This window comes from Pogonomyrmex barbatus, unplaced genomic scaffold, assembly GCF_055798465.1.
Source record: "Pogonomyrmex barbatus isolate J1 unplaced genomic scaffold, ASM5579846v1 scaffold1, whole genome shotgun sequence".
NCBI classification, from domain to species: Eukaryota; Metazoa; Arthropoda; class Insecta; order Hymenoptera; family Formicidae; genus Pogonomyrmex; species Pogonomyrmex barbatus.
This window is the reverse complement of record NW_028297098.1, coordinates 25,111,733-25,127,516: the sequence shown is the minus strand read 5'-3', so window position 1 is coordinate 25,127,516 and position 15,784 is coordinate 25,111,733. Positions and strand designations below refer to the sequence as shown.

The 15,784-nt window shown below is 33.2% G+C and overlaps 1 protein-coding gene across 1 annotated transcript in view; it reads left to right on the top strand.

Moving 5' to 3' along the window:
- bent (projectin protein bent) overlaps positions 1-15,784 on the top strand; it is a 92,792-nt gene that overhangs the window by 47,215 nt on the left and 29,793 nt on the right. Inside the window, exons 75-96 of the mRNA XM_089085319.1 lie at positions 1,521-1,671; positions 1,876-2,112; positions 2,345-2,481; positions 5,972-6,049; positions 7,243-7,368; positions 7,524-7,668; positions 7,861-8,000; positions 8,115-8,259; positions 8,353-8,494; positions 8,604-8,728; positions 8,865-9,218; positions 9,359-9,565; positions 9,632-9,940; positions 10,167-10,757; positions 11,073-11,378; positions 11,571-11,873; positions 12,170-12,454; positions 12,652-12,963; positions 13,378-13,680; positions 13,907-14,188; positions 14,331-14,630; positions 14,971-15,273. Of these exons, the coding sequence (XP_088941445.1) occupies positions 1,521-1,671; positions 1,876-2,112; positions 2,345-2,481; positions 5,972-6,049; positions 7,243-7,368; positions 7,524-7,668; positions 7,861-8,000; positions 8,115-8,259; positions 8,353-8,494; positions 8,604-8,728; positions 8,865-9,218; positions 9,359-9,565; positions 9,632-9,940; positions 10,167-10,757; positions 11,073-11,378; positions 11,571-11,873; positions 12,170-12,454; positions 12,652-12,963; positions 13,378-13,680; positions 13,907-14,188; positions 14,331-14,630; positions 14,971-15,273 (5,281 nt within the window). The remainder of the gene's footprint in view (positions 1-1,520; positions 1,672-1,875; positions 2,113-2,344; positions 2,482-5,971; positions 6,050-7,242; positions 7,369-7,523; positions 7,669-7,860; positions 8,001-8,114; positions 8,260-8,352; positions 8,495-8,603; positions 8,729-8,864; positions 9,219-9,358; positions 9,566-9,631; positions 9,941-10,166; positions 10,758-11,072; positions 11,379-11,570; positions 11,874-12,169; positions 12,455-12,651; positions 12,964-13,377; positions 13,681-13,906; positions 14,189-14,330; positions 14,631-14,970; positions 15,274-15,784) is intronic.

The following is a 15,784-nucleotide window of genomic DNA, read 5'->3' as shown; positions in this document are numbered from 1 at the left end:
TAGATAATTAAAACGGAAAGTAATTATTAATTTTTAGTAATATTTAATTTTAATCTGTTATTGTTTTATTATTCCGTAAAGTTGTCCCTTCTTGCGCAATTTAATCTCGTCTGAAAGTCTCTTGACCGACGACGATTTCATGTTAATAATGATTAACTATTTCATTCCAGCTTTAAATTCTCATCCCTCATGCGTAACTCATAATTCGCATTTTGCGATTTATATATTATGACAAATGCCTTTTATCACGATTTCACGCATTGACTTTGCATCAACGCGCGAATATTATAATCTTCATATATTCATATCATCGTAAAATAATGAATTATTAAACATAATGTAATGTTTTATTTTTAAAGTTGAAAGCAGGAATTATGTAAAATTGTTTCAAGATCGACGTATTTATATTTTCTGTTATTATAAAACAGCCATCTTTCAAGAATTTTTAAAATTACGTTCCTGCTTTCTCCAATTTCTTATTCATCTGATTAATATACTTCCTATCTGTTTCCCGACCGACTTTGCGTTCTCAAGGAATTTTTATATGCTTAATTAATTATTTATTTAATCATTTTCCTTGCACACAAACCAAAAGGAACATACAAAAATGCAAGACGAGTAAGCTAATATTGAAATTTCTAAAATATTTCACTGAAAATATAAACGTAAAATATAAAAAATTAATTAAATTAAAGATTAAACAATTAGCTTGTCTTGCAAAATTATTGTTGAAATTAAGTAAGAAAAATCCTTGAAATCGTAATGGCCATTCGAGAATTTGCCATGGAAGTCGGAAATTCATCATGTGAAATTACCCATAGTTATCCTATCTTGCTAATCAATGTATTTTGAGAAAAGGAATGAATTTTAGTGTTGTTACTAATATTATTAAAACTCACTCGATTCAGTGACTAACACACAGTGAACTAATGATTGAAATGTAACGCTGACTAATTATATGAATTAACTCTTACTCGTAAATAACATTAACTTACAATGATTAAATGTAAATAATTAAAGTGTAAAGAAATATGTAAAATCGCATGAACGTTGCAGATTTTTCAAAGAACAACGGCGACTTCTATTTTTTTACTTTTTCACTTTTTTACTTTTTTACTTTTATACTTTTTTACTGTTTATTCAATTCTGTTTTGCTAGAGAATAATTTAAGAAATAACAAAAACAATGTTTATTATTACAAAAGGAAATTAAAATCAAAGAAAAAATTCTTGTAGAAGGTAACTAAATATTCATTTAATTATTATTTTTTTTATATATATGTAATACTGTATATGAAATATTTATATGTCACTTCGCGTTTCTTTGATTCTAATTACATCGATTTATCATAAATAAAATTCAATACAATTTTGCGGAAGTGTTTGGCGGAAGTCGTCGCGCGCCATGCTTTAAATATTCTCGCTTTTATTCAAAAGCCTTTCGAAATTGCCTACGTCAAAATGCGATAGCAAAATGTATGTAAATATGTGTATGCTCACATTCTCATTTGAATGATGTAGCGTCGTCGTCCGAGCACAGCGGACATCAGAAGACCCAGCGTGGCGGACCTTGAGAATAGGATCAACTTACCTAGCACACCTTTGCGAGATGTCGGGCCAGGTGGACCACCCCAGATCGTCGATGTCCAGGAATCATATTCTGCCGTCGAAGGTATTGCATTTTCCTCTCGAATTATTGGTCCTTAAAATTCTGAAAAGATTATTCCCTCAAAATTGATACAATTAACAGCAATAATATTAGATTTGTGTGTAAATTCCTGGGACCATGTTTAGATTACACCGACATTTTAGATGCGTAATCTTTTCATGTTCTAGTTCATGTTTAGTATTCAAACGAGCTATTTTTTTTTTGCAGACTCGACGGCGTATCTCACCGTCGCGGTGGAGGGTACGCCCGCGCCAACTTTCAAATTTTACAAGGGCATCACCGAGATCATCGAGGGTGGACGCTTCAAGTTCCTCACGGACTCGGAGACCAATACGATCACCCTCTGCATGAGGAAGACGAAGCCCAACGACGAGGGCACTTACAAGATCGTCGTGAGCAACATCCACGGCGAGGATTCTGCCGAGATGCAGCTCTATGTTTCCGGTGAGTCGTCTCAATTCTACAAGAATAACAAATAAATACACGTAGCGCATTTTTCCATTTGGTTTATTCATATTTAAGAAATTTCAGCGTTTTTTATTTTATTATGTTTAATTTAATATTTGATATACACTTTAATTTTTGTAATATTAAAATGATGACACCAAAGTTGTTCGCTATTTTAGATTTTAATTTTTAATTTTAGTTTTTAATTTTATTATGAATTTTATGACAGACGCCAGTGGCATGGACTTCCGTGCTATGTTGAAAAAGAGGAAATATCAGAAATGGGCACGAGAAGAGGCTGAGCAGGAGAAGGTAGACCTGAAGGAAGTCGAAAAGCCCATGCCGGCGTTGAAGAAAGTGGAAAAGGTACGTGTTTTTATTTATTTTTCCAAACACACACATGCAAATAGTATCAATTTTGCAGGAAAATTATTAAGCAAATAAAAATCAATTAGTAATTAATTGATTTTTAATCAACGTAGAACCATTAAATTTTATATGGATGTTATTATCTTGAAATAAATTTAATTAATGCAACTGAATTTGTTTAACTTTTTCGAACAAAGTTGATTACGCGTCGTATTTACAATTGCTATCGATGTAATGTATATAATGGGGATGTGCGAATGTGACTTCAGCACGTCATTAACAGCCTGATATCTTCATGATGAATGTAAAAACAGGTAACATGTCGATGTTGATTTGAGACATGTAAATTTAATGTCGCCTGCTATTAGACTATATTCTTTAAATTTAAAAATAATTCTTTAAGTTCGATTCTAATTCGAATTTTTTCTCTTTTTTTTTATTCATTCAATAATTATATCCTAGCAATTAAAATATTTTTATTTAATCAGAAAGAAAATAAAGGAAATAAAGAAAAATAATAAATCTTTTTTATTTATAATGATATTAGAAAATAATTAATTGATAGAATAAATAATAATTAAGTGAATATATTAAACAATTTTCTATGTAGTATAACTTAATTTTTAAAGGTGATATCTTCAGAATTAGAGTACATTTTTCTGTTCCTCTCTCTCTCTCTCTCTCTCTCTCTCTCTCTCTCTTTTTCTCTTTCTCTTCTCCATCTACTTCTGTCTCTCAGTCGTTACGAAGCGAGCTACATGGATCGAGTTGGTTCCAAGATGGCGAGGAAATAGTCATCGTGATAGCGGGTGTGGAGATCTTTCGAATTTCCCTCGTCAAGAAGGGTGAAACTAACTGGAGCTGGCTTAAGGTTTTTTTCCGAGCGATCTAATAAACCTCATAATGACGATGACAGTATGATGATCCTACACTGACGACACGTTAAAACTTACAATTTTTCTTTTCGTAAATGTTAAAATTTAAATAAATAATTTTACAACGATAACTAGAAAATGAGAAAGAATTACAGAATAGTAGATGTTTGAGCCGTTGTCGAAATATTTAAAACTCTACTCTCGCGACATAATTATAAATTCTGATTATGCCATATAATTTCTCTATTTCCCCGTGCCACTACTTTGCGACGTAACTTTCTTTTTCACTTTTAACATATGCACTTTCATGTATAGTTTAGAGTTAATGCTGCACTTCGCTGCACTACATCTATCCCTCTTTATTCTTTTGATTTTTTTAGATAAATTCTATATTGATAGATCAAACTTTATGAGGAATTGATATAATTTCGAGATCAAAATATATAAAATGAAAATTTTATTGTAAAAATTGTTTTATCACACGTAAACTGAGGGTTAGTTGTATCTTGATGTTTATTATACATTTTTTTATTAACAAGCAAGCACGAACTGAAAAGCCTGAAAGTTGCTAGTAGAAAAAAAATAATATGAACTATTGTGACTATTATGACTATATGAACTATTGTGTATGAATTGTATATGAACTACTTTGTACTATAAAAATTGATGTTATTCTGAACCTATTGCATGTGACACTTCTCACATTAGAAGAAAAGCATTATCTCTAAATGCATAGAAGTATTATAGGAAATGATAGAAAGAACTCTGATATAATTGATCAATAATGTTTAGATTCTAGTACTAAAAATTAATGTTATTACTTATAATGTTATACAATATAGCTATAAAGTTTGTGCTTTATGGAAACAATTACATATAAAACATTAATAATAGATATAAATCAAAAAGGATTAATAACAGAAAACACATTATAAAACTAGGAGAAATTATTTAACACCATTTTTCTTCAGAGCTTTTTCATTTTTATCGAATCTTCCTTTAAATCAGAGTTCTTTGATGATCGGAATTGGCTAATTGTATAAGAGTGGCATTAACCATGATGTGTGTGTGCCGGGCATGCAGGACATCTTCGACATTCAGCGCAGGCCAAGTTTGCAGGAGCTAATCGTCGACTGGCCAAAACTAGCGACACACGCCAAGGAGAAGGTTCGCGAAAAAAAAATCTTAAAGCAATGCAATCCTTGCATTAGATTCCAAAAAGCCACGAAACAGAGAGCAGAACTGTCCCGCAAGGCTTCTATTTCCTGCGCGGTATTCTGGTTAATTAAATTTGAGCTGAACAGTGGATTAAGATACAGCATAAGTTATCTTGTGCAAAAAAATTGTTTAAAATTTTACGGATTAGGAAAACTATAAGAAAAAAATTTTTTCGTGAAATTTTTTGCGTTTCAATATTCTATGATTATAATTTGCCAGAATACCCTTTGTTCTTTGGATTTTGTAAATTTGACCCTTTGAGCGAGATAAGATAAAAAGATTGTGTTGTTATAACACAGCAAAGAGATCGGCTCTTGCGCGACATGTTCAAAGTAATGTGATTGATCTCTTTGTTTTATTAAGGCAGGTTACATCAATTCGACTGAGGATGTAAACCGAATAAATCAATAAAAACGAAAGCCAGTCAGTTATTCGCAAGAATTTTAGATTTACATTTGATCCAATTAGGCTTCGCAAAAAACGATATTGAATTACATTAGGATTTGTAATTTTTTTTCAAAATTTTTTTCGAAATTCTTGCGACTATTTACGATTGAGAGATCCCTTTGGCCTGCGCTTTTTAAATAATCTCTAAAATTTTTTTTAAATGAAGACACGAACGTAAATATGGAGATACTATTCATAGACTTTAATAAGACTAAACACAATAAAAATTGCAGCTGAATTGTTCACGCTTCTCACGTTTGGCTTAATTAAAAATGAGGCTTATTATCACATACGCTTATCATCACGCATGCACATGCTTTCATGTTTTCGAACTAAAATACATAACATCACACTTAGATCATTATCAACATACAATTTCATTATTTAAACAAAGAAAATAAATTATTCAAATAACGTTCCTTGTTATCGCACTTGGCTCTGTTAAGTCATATGATTCACTCATGACTCTAAAAACTTGCAAAAAAGTCACTGTAAATAAAAATGGTGAACGAAAAGTATGTATTTACTAAAAATAGCAACGTTTACGACGTTTAAATAACTAAACATTTGTGATAATAATTATATATTTCGTTTAATAATATTTAACGTTGTACTTCTAATAATATTTTATAACAATTTAACACGATTTAATCATTATGATAAGTGTAATTATTTAATATGTTATAATTATTTAATGATTGTAACTATTTAAGTTAATTAAGCATTTTAAGGTAATCATGTATAATTGTTAATAACGAATAGTGACGATTTATTAAGAAAATTCAAAAAATTTACGAAGTCAAGCACGAATAAGGCTAGCAATGACAACTAAATTCGAGATAAAAGCCCACCATAATTCTCCGCTGAAAGCGATCAGCGAGCAAGATCGATGATGACATGTTCCGAGAAAATTCTGTGATCGCGGATGTGCCTTTTCTTGTTTCTAGAATAGTGGATCGCGTAGGCCGTCTCTGGCCGAATTAATACCCGACTGGCCAATCCTGCATCACTTCACCAAGACGGAGGTTGGACCGATTCTCATGTGAATCGAATTCTCCATCAATAAATTCACGTGATATTGATCTGTGTGCCTGTCGCTGTTGCCTCGACAGTCTCCAAAACTCGATGATCTGCCTATCTTCTCTTTCTGACTCGCTCGAGAACTCGCTCTCGACGATTCTTTTAATTAATTGCCTCGCCCCCAAATTCTATATTTTCTTCTGCCTTCAATAAATTTTATTGTATTAATTACTTATGATCAAGATTACGTCGCTTCTCACTTGCATCTTCTGACTCGATCTATGACTTCACTTTTTCTAATACTTGTTTAATTTTCCGAGAGCACATTCTGTTTAATTTTAAAATTTACTCGCAGGGATCCTAATCTGTGAATAATTTGTGCAATGAAAAAATGGTTAACATAATTAAAAAAATGTTAAATTATTGTTAATAAGTCAAATTTTGCATTTTTTAAAGATTTTTTTTAAACTATTATCTAAAAGTTAAAATAAATTATGTAGAATATTACAATATTACAATATTTTTTGAAGCTGGAATATTACGCACAATATTGGTTATTTATCAAGTCACTATTCAATATTAAATATTATTTATCCAAAAATCATTTCTTAAATGTTTTGGATTTAGTAAATATATTTAAATTATAATATAATTAAAATGCTATGTAAAATACTCACAGTTAGCTTCCCTAGTATCAAATAATATCTTTTCTCGTCAATGTCGTCTCTTAAATGTATCATAAGCAACGCCTTCTCCAGTAATTATTTTCTCGCGCATTTTGCTCGAGCAATGGCGAATATTTTTTTTTTTACTTTTTTTGAGGAAATCTCTCCATTCTTCTTTTCCTCAAAATCGTTTAACAAATCTTAACAATAATAAGCATGACAAATCGCAGGCTTGAAAACAAGCTTGTCCAGTCGATCGAATCTTTTAAAAATGTTTGTCTTTATTAAAAGATTTCTCTTTTTCTAGAATCTTTTCTAGAAAAAGTTCGTTTTTATTCCTTTTTTCGTCGTTCTCGCTCTCCGTTCTTCTGCTCGTACGGAGAGACAATGTTGTTTTTCGAATTTTCCGCCGATTTTTCCTACTACATCTTTTTATAGCCTGTCAAAGTGATCGCTGTCGATGTTGAACAATTGGATTTCCCGGCTGAATTTTCGAATATGATTATAGTTAATCAGTGATTTTTCTTTCGCAGAAACAAGAAAGTTTCCTGAAGCCACTGGTGGACCAATACGCCAAGGAAGGCAAAGACAAGAAGGTCGTCTTCGAAGCGAACTTTTCGAAACCGAACGCCAAGCCGAAGTGGTTCTTCCGAAAAGACGTAAGTGTTTCTTTCCAGAAATAATTACTTAATTATATTTTCATATTTTGTGAACTGTTAATTGAAACATTCTATGCAATGCATTTCTGTAATAATTAGAAAAATGGAATTAAAGACTGAAGAAATTTATGCTAAATAATTTGTTTTTTGTGCAGGAATTATTCCCATCGGCGAAATACAAATTCAAAAATGAGGAAGATTGCTATCAGCTTATAATCACTCCACCAAAAGTGGAAGACACTGGAAAATACACAATCGAAATTGCCGGTGTATCGAGCACGGCTTTCCTTAATGTAGATGGTACGTAACATGTTAATAAATTTTCTCTTTAATAATTGAGTTAAATAAAAGCCTGCCTGCGTAATGCTACGAATTTACCTATTGTCTGTTTGACACATATCTGATCTATACGTATATATACATACATATATATATTTATATATACATTTAATATTAAATAATGTTTTTATTCATGTATTTTTTAAATTTTAGAGCCCGATCCGACGTATAGCTTCCTGAAGCCGTTGTCGAAGAAAACTAGCGGCTTTACCAAGCATGAAGCTTATATGGAATGTACAGTTAGTTCCAATATGGCGCAAGTTTCCTGGTACAAAGGCAAAACGAAACTCGAGGTAATTTATTACGTACAAAATTTTGAATAAATCTTTAATAATCGAACTTTTGAATAAATTTTTAATATTCGAAATGTATTTCGATATTAAAAAAATCTTGCTGATATTTTTCAGGATGGAGACCAGTACAGTATTTCCAAAGACATGTCCGGCGTGTGTCGATTGGCGATAAGGAGCGCGACTCTCGAAGACAGCGGGGAATATACTTGCAAGATAAACAAGCAGACAGACAAAACCGAAACTGTTCTTACTATAGTTGGTAGGTACTATTTTTTTTTTTTAATTGTAACTTGATTGAGTATGATTTTATTTAAAATTTTCAATTCTTACGAAAATTACTTTGTCTTTTTAGAATATCCTTATAAGTTTGTCAAAGTGTTGAAACACCAGCAACTGATAGAAAAGGAAACATTGACTTTACTTTGCGAATTGGACGATGCCGCGGGTGAAGTTCAATGGTTCAAGGGTGACCAGGCGATCACACCTGACAAGAGGTATTTTTAAATAGATGAAACAATTCTTTAAGCTAAATTAATAATTAATTTCTTAATTTCACTGTCTCTGATTTCAAGAACATTTTTTTATAAATAATTTCTGCGTCAGGGTGCAAATCAAGGAAGAAGGCAGGAAAAGGAAGCTCATCATTAAAGACATTAAAGTCACGGACGCCGGGCTCTACTCTTGCGTGAGTAACGCGGATAAGACCGAAGCTGAAATTGTGATAAACTGTAAGTATAATAAGATTCTTTATATAATATATTTTTGTTTATTTATAAGAAAGTTTTATAACGTTTTATAACGTTTTATAAAGTTGTTTATTTATAAGAAAGCTCATATAATTAAATATCTTTTCGTAAATTACAGATGCCAATCGCTTCAATAAGAAGCTAAAGGACACCGTTGCTGTAGAGAGAGAAAAGCTGGTGCTGGATGTCGAGCTTCAGGATCAGACCGCGCCGGCCGTATTTTACTTCAACGGCGAGAAGATTGAACCTAATGAGAGAGTGGAGATCAAGAATCTAGGTGGCGGTAAACATCAGTTAATTTTTAATAAACTGGAAATGACGGACGATGGTGAGATTATGTGCGAGAGCGGCCAACTGACGAGCAGTTGCAAGCTCACTGTGAAGAAAGGCGAGAGCAAGCCCATCGTCGACTTCCCCGACAAAGTCGAAGGACCCTGCAGCGCACCATTGGTCTTTGTTGTGCCTTTTAAAGGTAATCACTCATATCTTGCATGATACAATAGCAATAAATTTAATAATTATGATGAAGTAATGTTGGATTGAAAAAAATCATATTTATTTTATTATATTTCATTATATTATATTTATTTATTAATATTTTGATCTCCATAGTCGAGGGCACCAAGCAGAGTCAAGTGGAAGCGAAGCTGATGAAAGATGGCAAAGCGCTACCTCTTAAGGACGTCGAAATCGTCGTTGGTGAGGATAAGGTCACGTATAAGATCAAGAAACCTCAACGCGAGTCGTCTGGTATCTATCAGATAAAAATCGGAAATAACCAGGGCGAAGAAGTAAAGGATGTCAATATCGTTATGCAAGGTTCGTACTTTCGTATAAAATTTACTCATAAAATCTTACATCTTATTTACAAATTATTTCTTTTAGATGTCCCCTCTGCGCCGTACGACGTCGAAGTTAATGAAATCTTCCAGAATTCCTGCGTCGTATCCTTCAAGCCATCGAAGGATGACGGCGGATCACCTATCATAAAGTACGTCATCGAGCGCCTCGATCTTAGCTTGAAATCTCAGTGGGATAGTGTAGGCGAAGTTATGACGGGCGAGAAATGTGTCTATAAAGTTGAAGATTTAATTGCGAAGAGAGAATACAAATTCCGCATACGAGCCGTAAATAAACTCGGTTCCAGCGAACCGGCAATGTTTGCCAAACCTGTCTTAGCCAAAGATCCATGGGGTAAGTTTTATCGAACTCAGATTACTTGGAATTTATCTATTAAAATTAATATCATCTTTCACACGCAAAATAAAACTGTTTATCTTTTTAATAATTAAAGAAAATATTAATAAAATGATTTTATTTGAACGCAACAAATTTTTAATATAGATTTTGCAATTCATAAATATGTTTAAAAAAAAAATAAAATAAAAGAATTAAACGAAGATACTTTTATATCTTTCAGACGAGCCAGGCAAACCCACGAATGTCGAGGTAACTGATTGGGATAAAGATCATGCTGATTTAACATGGACAAAACCCGAGAACGATGGTGGTGCACCCATTACCGGCTATGTAATCGAATATAAAGAGAAATTCGGCAAGGAATGGGTGACAGGCAAGGAAATCGAGGGTGACGTAACTCAAGCTACTATTGACGGTCTCAAGGAAGGCACGCAGTATGAATTCAGGATACGAGCGGTGAATAAAGCAGGTCCTGGTGAGCCATCTGATGCTACCAAGCCGATTATCGCCAAGTGTCGATTTGTTAAGCCGTACATCGTCGGTGATGGTCTCACAAACCTGATTGTTAAAAAGGGCCAAATCATCAAATATGACATCAAATACGCCGGCGAACCGGAACCGGAGGTGCACTGGTATCTAGGCCAAAAGGAGATCATTCAGGACGCGGCCGAGAGAATCACAATCGACAAATACGAAAGAAATACTGTATTGACAGTCAGGAAAACGACTAGATCTGATTCCGGAAAATATAAATTAGTGCTGACGAATAGTTCCGGCACTTGTGAAAGCGTCGCTGATGTCGTCGTTCTTGGTAAGTTCAGCTATCACATTTTCTTAATATCTCTAGAAAGTTTTGCAAATTACACAATTTTCGTGATTAAATTAAAATAAATTTTAAGTGGAATTTTGTATGAAAATTCAAAATAAACATTTATGTCTAAACAAATGTTTATTTATAAAATTTAGGAAATTAAATATTTCTGTTATTTAATTAAAGAAAATTAGAAATTTGAAGTTAAAGCAATTTAAATTAAAAAAAGAATGTTCATTTTATTATGATAATTTAATTTTAATTGTTTGAAACATGTATGTTGTTTAAAATATATAATTCATTATTCTTTTGCAGATAAACCGTCGATTCCGCAAGGACCTCTCAAAGTAGAGGAAGTCCGCTCCGATCACGTTAAAGTCAAATGGGACACGCCGGAGGATAATGGCGGTACCGATATTACGGGTTACGTATTGGAAAAAATGGACCTGGACACTGGACGATGGATTCCAGCTGGAGAAACTGGTCCTAATGAAAAGATTTTCACGTTTTCTGGTTTAACGCCCAAAAAGAAGTACAAATTCCGCGTCAAGGCAGTCAATAAGGAGGGCGAGTCCGAACCCTTGGAGGTCGAGGAAGCTATTCTCGCGAAAAATCCTTATGGTGAGGATATGTCTAACTTTTTTAATGATTAATAATTTTTCTGCATGGAAATAATTTAACAATTAATAAATTTATTCCGTAAAGAGAAATAAATTTGCAAAATAAAATTAGGAAAAGTAATTAAATAAAATTAATTTAATAAATACTATTATTATTTTTGATTATTAATCAATTTTGTAATACTTTTGACAGACGAGCCTGGTAAACCTGGTAAGCCACAGATCTTTGATTATGATAACGTCAGCGTGTCTTTGAAATGGGAGAAACCGAAGAGCGACGGTGGCAGGCCGATCACTCATTATACCGTCGAGATAAAGGACAAATTCTCCCCCGATTGGATTGAGGTAATGAAGACCACTGATTCAACTCCCGAAGCCAAAGTGGAAGGCCTTAAGGAAAAGATGGTGTATCAATTCCGCGTTCTTGCTCACAACAAAGCTGGTCCTAGCGAGCCCAGCGATGCTACGGACAATCATCTTTGCAAGCACAGGAACTGTAAGTACTTGAAGTACTTTAGTCGTATAATCGACACGATTTCAATAATTATCCAAAGATTTGTTCTAAACACTATAGCAAACTTGTAATAATTCAAATTTATTTGTGTTAAAAATTAAAAACAATACATTTAAAATTTTAATTTTTTTAAATAAATTAATAATTTAATTTGCTTTAATTCGATTTAATTTATTAGATGTTTTAACTACTGACTTAATTTAGAATTTTATAATTCTGTTTACTTTAATATTTGTAAGAGAGAAATTCATAGATAATAAAATTGGGAAAATTTTTAGTGAGACCAAGAATCGACCGAACCAACTTCAAATCAGTCATCATCAAAGCTGGTCGCACTCATAAATGGTCTGTGGATGTTTCTGGTGAACCTCCACCAGAGACCAGATGGATTTGGAGAGATAATATCCCATTAACTACTACCGAACGCATCAAGATCGAGAATGTCGAATATCACACGGACTTCACGATCGTGAATGCGATGCGCAAGGATACCGGAAAGTACACTTTGATTGCCGAAAATGCTAACGGCAAAGACGAAGAGACTGTCGAACTCACTGTGCTCGGTAAGTCTAATTTTAAAAAATAAAATCTTTTCACTTAATCATTTTATTTTATACATAATAATTTATCAATAAATTAATAATATTCGCCAATTTAATATTTTACTATCTAATTTTTATATTAGAACTGCAGGAATTAATTTTTAAATAGGGAAGAGACATGAATAAAAAAATTTTAATGATCAAATTAAATTACATAGGGAAACCGGATGCTCCTAAGGGACCATTGGAAGTTAGCGATGTCACCAACACTTCGGCCAAAGTGAAATGGGAGAAACCGGAAGATGATGGTGGTATGCCGATCAAAGAGTACGAAATCGAGAAAATGGACACGAAGACTGGTAAATGGGTCAGAGTCGGCAAAGTGCCTGGAAATTCGCCAAATACGGAATTTGAAATCACTGGCTTGAATCCTGGAAGCGAATATAAGTTCCGCGTAACAGCTGTCAATGACGAGGGCGATTCGGAACCTTTGGAAAGCGATCGCGGTGTTGTCGCCAAGAATCCATATGGTATATTTTTCTTATATTAAATAATACATTGAACGTTTATCGTAAATAATAATGAAGAAATATATATTTAAATTACTTTATCAATTATTTATTTATAAATTTTACAACTAATACATGAAGTAATTTTTTTCTTAATCAAAATATCACATTAATAAATTTCGATTTTTACAGAATTATCCCTTAAAAATTTTAAAATATTCTATCTAATATTCTATCTAAAAGTTTAGTTATTAAGATATAAAATATTAAATATTAAATTGCATGAGTAAACATTTATTTTTAACACTTAGCGTTAAATTTGTATTTTAATTCAAATATAAAGTTTTAATTTTTTTAGATGATTGTATATAATTGTGCCATTAAGACAAACATTATATTTAAAATTCTAGCTTAAATTGAATGATTTTCTTTTAGACGAACCTTTGAAGCCTGGAACGCCCGAAATCACCGATTACGATAACGAATCTGTAAGCTTGAAATGGACTCCGCCTGAGTTTGACGGAGGAGCACCAATTGAGAAATATATTATTGAGAAGAAGGATCGATACAAGCCTGATTGGGAAAAGGCTATCGAAGTTCCTGGAAATCAACTTGAGGGCAAAGTACCCGATCTGAAAGAAAAAGGCGAATATCAATTCCGAGTCATTGCCGTGAACAAAGCTGGACCTTCACCTCCGTCAGATGCATCAAAGATGCAGATCTGCAAGCATAAAGCTCGTAAGTTTTTATCAAATTTATATATAAATTATAATTATAATTGATTATAATTGTAATTAATAATTGTTATATTACAGTATAATTATAATTAACAATGAATAAGTGTTAATAATTATTAATTAGAAAAAAAATTGTGGAAGAAATACCGTTTCAAAATTTATATTTATTTTCATTTCTATGTAGAAAATAATAAAATAATAATGTTATATAATTTCGCTTGCCTCAGTGAAACCGAGAATTGACAGAACGAACTTGAAACCGATCGTCGTACGGGCTGGCAAAACTGTTAAATACGACGTAGATGTGCGCGGTGAACCGCCACCTGAGATTACATGGTACCACGTCGGCAGTGAAGTAAAATCCGGTGAGAACATCGAGATCGTCAATGTTGATTACAACACGAAGATCACCATCACTGATAGTGTGCGTAAAAACACTGGTCTGTGGAAAATCAAGGCTGTCAATCCTCACGGCGAAGACGAGGCGGAAGTCGAAGTGACGATTTTATGTGAGTGGCTTAAATCTAATATTTTTTTGTGGCAAGATAAATTGTGTATATTTAAATCTAATATTTTTTTTGTGGCAAGATAAATTGTGTATATTTTTCTCTTTTTAATTTAAAATAATGCACGATGATTTCTCATGTATAGCGGCTCCTGGAAAGCCAAAGGGACCACTCAAAGTCGCGGATGTCACAAAGAACGGCTGCAAGCTCAAATGGGGTAAACCGGAAGACGATGGTGGCAAGCCGATCACTGGATACCAAGTGGAAAAATTGGATAAAGCAACAGGCAGATGGATACCGGTCGGCCGTACTGCAGACACTGAAATGGATGTAAAGGGTCTTCAAGAGGGTCATGAATACGAGTTTAGAGTGAAAGCTTTGAATGACGAAGGAGAATCAGAACCTCTTGTATCAGATGGATCCACGCTCGCAAAGAATCCTTATGGTAAGTTTAAAACAATATTGCTAAATTGAGATGGAAAATTATTTACCAAATTAAATTATCCGAAAAAGCATCAAAAATAATATAATAAAATAATATCAATTAATATAAAATAAAAAACATTAGGTAAAAATTTCATTAATTTTGTCAAAAAATCCGTGATTCTAAAAAAGCTTTGTTATCAAAGTATAATTTGATATAAAACAAATAATTTATTTTTATTAATAAAACAAATAATTTATTTTTATTAATTTATTACTTTTACAGATAAATATATTCAGTAACGTTGATTAATATTTTATATTTTTAAAAAATTAAATTAAATATATTTTTTGTTTGATAGATGTTACAAGCAAGCCTGGAACACCGGAATTCGAGGATTGGGACGTCGATCGCGTTGATCTCAAATGGGAACCTCCTAAAGACACTGGTGGTGCACCGATCACCGGTTATATTATTGAAAAGAAGGAGAAACCCTCGTCGCAATGGGAGGAAGCTCTTGTCACCGATTCACCACAACCAAAGGGTCGCGTCACCGGCTTGAAGAAAGGTTCCACTTATCAATTCCGTGTTCGTGCTGTTAACAAAGCCGGACCATCGGAGCCCAGTGATCCAACCAAGCCGCACGTTGCAAAAGCAAGATTCTGTAAGTATATCAAATTAATTAATTAATTACAGTTGAATGTATTCCCTATTACATACATAAGTTCGAAATATTTGCGGATTACGTAACAAATTAAATTAAAACTTTATCGTGATCGCTGCCCCGGAATCGGTCTCGAATTCGTCGACTGTACTCCAATCCCGCGCTCCGAGGTTGTCGCGATCATAGTTTACGGAATGTTGGGTGTCACTTAATCGCACTCAAAATTTTTAATAATTTTCTCACGCGATTTGACCGAAGACTCGCGGACGGTAGCTCGGCAACTCAATTTTATATGCGATAGAGGGAAGGGTTCACGGAACGGGGCACGAGAGAGGAGGAAAAAGAATGGATTTCGTATGAACAATAATCAATTGAGGTAGTCAACGAAGTTCGATTTAATCTCGAACAGAATCATCTACGATTATTTGGACGCTCAATAGTATCTCAGATTTTATAGTATCTCAGTAGCCTCTCCCCCCTCAAACGAGTGGATGCGGGATTTAATTAATTG